Genomic DNA, 2,229 nt, shown 5'->3' with positions numbered 1-2,229 from the left:
TCACCCAAATTTCAATTTCCGCTGCCCGTGCTCGAGCTTACTGCTACTAGAGGCACTACCTCTTGTAAGCTTCTTAGACGACGAAGACGATGCAGCTGCAGTCTTCTGACCTTGTGATACCGTGGAATGGTGGCTAGCAAATGTGTGTCTGCCACGTTCTTCCTCTTGGATGTCTTTGGCGAGATGCCAATCGAGGTGGCTCTGTAGGGCCTCGGCGCCCTCGAGCCTTGCATCGCATCGTGTACACACCTTAATGTAATCCATGATGGGATTGGGGGCACTCCCTAATCGGTTTGGCGAAGCCTCTTTCGTCTGAATCTGGGATTTACCCGTACCTACTACGTCTTTGTCAAGATTCCCATCAGCATCTCCACCTAACGAACTCTCCCTCTTAGGAAAGAAGCGCTGGATACCGGGATTATCAACCCGTCGTTTCTTCTCCGGTCGTTCATGCACGAATGACTCTGCCGAAGCCTCCCGAGAGGCTCCTGTTGATTCGCGTGCTTCGTCTCCCTTTAACAAGAAGGCACCTATACTTCTATTACCTATAACCCCATCCTCAAATCCTCCCACACTTAGGCTTAGGTTCGTGCAGGGCCAGACCCTACCTTCTTGAATAATTTGGCTTAGCAGATTCTTGGCAAGTTCGAATAAGGTCGTCTCGTCGAGCGTCCTGCCCTGGGGAATGCTACTCTGTCGGGAGCGGGTCTGGCCCCCCTGGCGGTGATGTAGGTTGATCGTCTTCGGCCGCCTCTTATTTTCGAGAACGCCCTCCTCGACCAATCGCGAGAAGATGTCGGCTGCAAAGATTCGTAACCACTTGACGGCTTGTTCCTGATTGTGTATGCTGGGTCGGAAGGATTTGGCGGAGAGCATGGACTTGATCTGCGTGCGCGAGTTAACCTCGCTCGTGTCGATACCGCGGATCGTATTGTAGAGCCAGACCCCCGTGTCGTCACCCAGCTTGAGCTTCATCTGCTCCACCGGTACAAGGAGTAGATCCTCAATGGTCTCCGTATGGAAAGTCGACACGACCTGGTCGCCAAGCTTGCCCCCCAAGTTTCTAATCTTAGTAAATTTCATATCAGATAGGAAATGCCGCACGGCTCGATTCCGTATGACTGTCTGTTGGTTGGGTTTCTTGTAGCCGGAGCCCAACTTACTGAGCATTTTATTACCAGCTATGCCCGCAGAGCATGTATATCCTAGGGTTCGGCGAATCTGAGCGCGTATGTCTCGAACGATCTCCGACCCAATGAGGATAGCTATGTCGTCCCAGTCTGGATCGTCCGCCTCGGCTTCTGCATCTTCAAGGTCCACGAGGGCATCCGCCTGCCAGTCGAGAGCGGTTACGGGTGGAATAGGTAGCTTCTCCGTGGGATCGTCATATGGGGGAGGATTCGCAAGTTCCGGGTACCTCTCCAGCAGAATGGAATGGATATGCGCAGATAGATCAAGAAAGACTTCGTCTATACTCGCTTTTTCGACCTTTTGCATGTTGGGCGGCAGACTCTCCTTGATTAGTGCGAGAATTTTACGAGTCTGAAGCCTGTAAGGGTCAAGAGAGACCTTGTGAGTGCCGATATGAGACGCTGCGTCCTCATGATACGACCATTTCTCATCTCCTTCCTTCCAGGTAGCAACATGCTGGGCAATGAGTTTTGGGCAGAGTTTCTTCGCATCAGTCACAGTGCAGTGCCGGCCTATGCCAAACTCGCGCGCAGGATAATTAACGGCAATCAGGCCTTGCCTATAGTTTCATAAGTGAGAAGTGACAGAGCCATGATAGAGAAATTAATAAATACCATTGTTGGACGGCTAAAGGCTGATCTTCAGCGATGCCGAGACGTACCATCTCGCATTGAGCATAGAAAGCATCTAGATCGATATGGGCGATGACGCGCAGAGGAGATGATGTTGAGTAAGATGCCAAGAGGCTTAATTGCCTATACGTAAATTGGGACTTTCGTCGACCGGTACCGTGGATCGGAGAAGAAACTTGGAAACGGGGCGAAGACATGGTCGGCAGCTCAGACGGGCAATGCAGACGAAATACCGGTATGCTTTAAGTCGGGAGTATAAGTGGTGGGGTATAACAGCTCCGAAAATTCATGGTCGGACAAGGGTCACACAGATTAACCCGGCCAAGACGAAATTCGGCCGGCCCGGTAGTTCGTGAGAGAAAGAGATGTTCGGATCCCGGAGAAGATGGAGGTAATATGTATAAAA

The 2,229-nt window shown here is 51.3% G+C and overlaps 1 protein-coding gene across 1 annotated transcript; it reads right to left on the bottom strand.

The window, feature by feature from the left end:
• On the bottom strand, nt 1-2,020 carry GL218_02391 (N-acetyltransferase eso1; the record flags this gene model as incomplete). Its single annotated transcript, XM_033578906.1, has 2 exons — nt 1-1,750; nt 1,806-2,020. 2 exons carry the CDS (start codon nt 2,018-2,020, stop codon nt 1-3), a joined length of 1,965 nt encoding a protein of 654 aa, XP_033439474.1.
• Between the last annotated feature and the right edge of the window lie 209 nt (nt 2,021-2,229).

Source organism: Daldinia childiae, assembly GCF_008694065.1.
Source record: "Daldinia childiae strain JS-1345 chromosome Unknown Scaffold2, whole genome shotgun sequence".
Taxonomy (NCBI): Eukaryota; Fungi; Ascomycota; class Sordariomycetes; order Xylariales; family Hypoxylaceae; genus Daldinia; species Daldinia childiae.
This window is presented reverse-complemented; position numbering and strand designations above follow the sequence as displayed.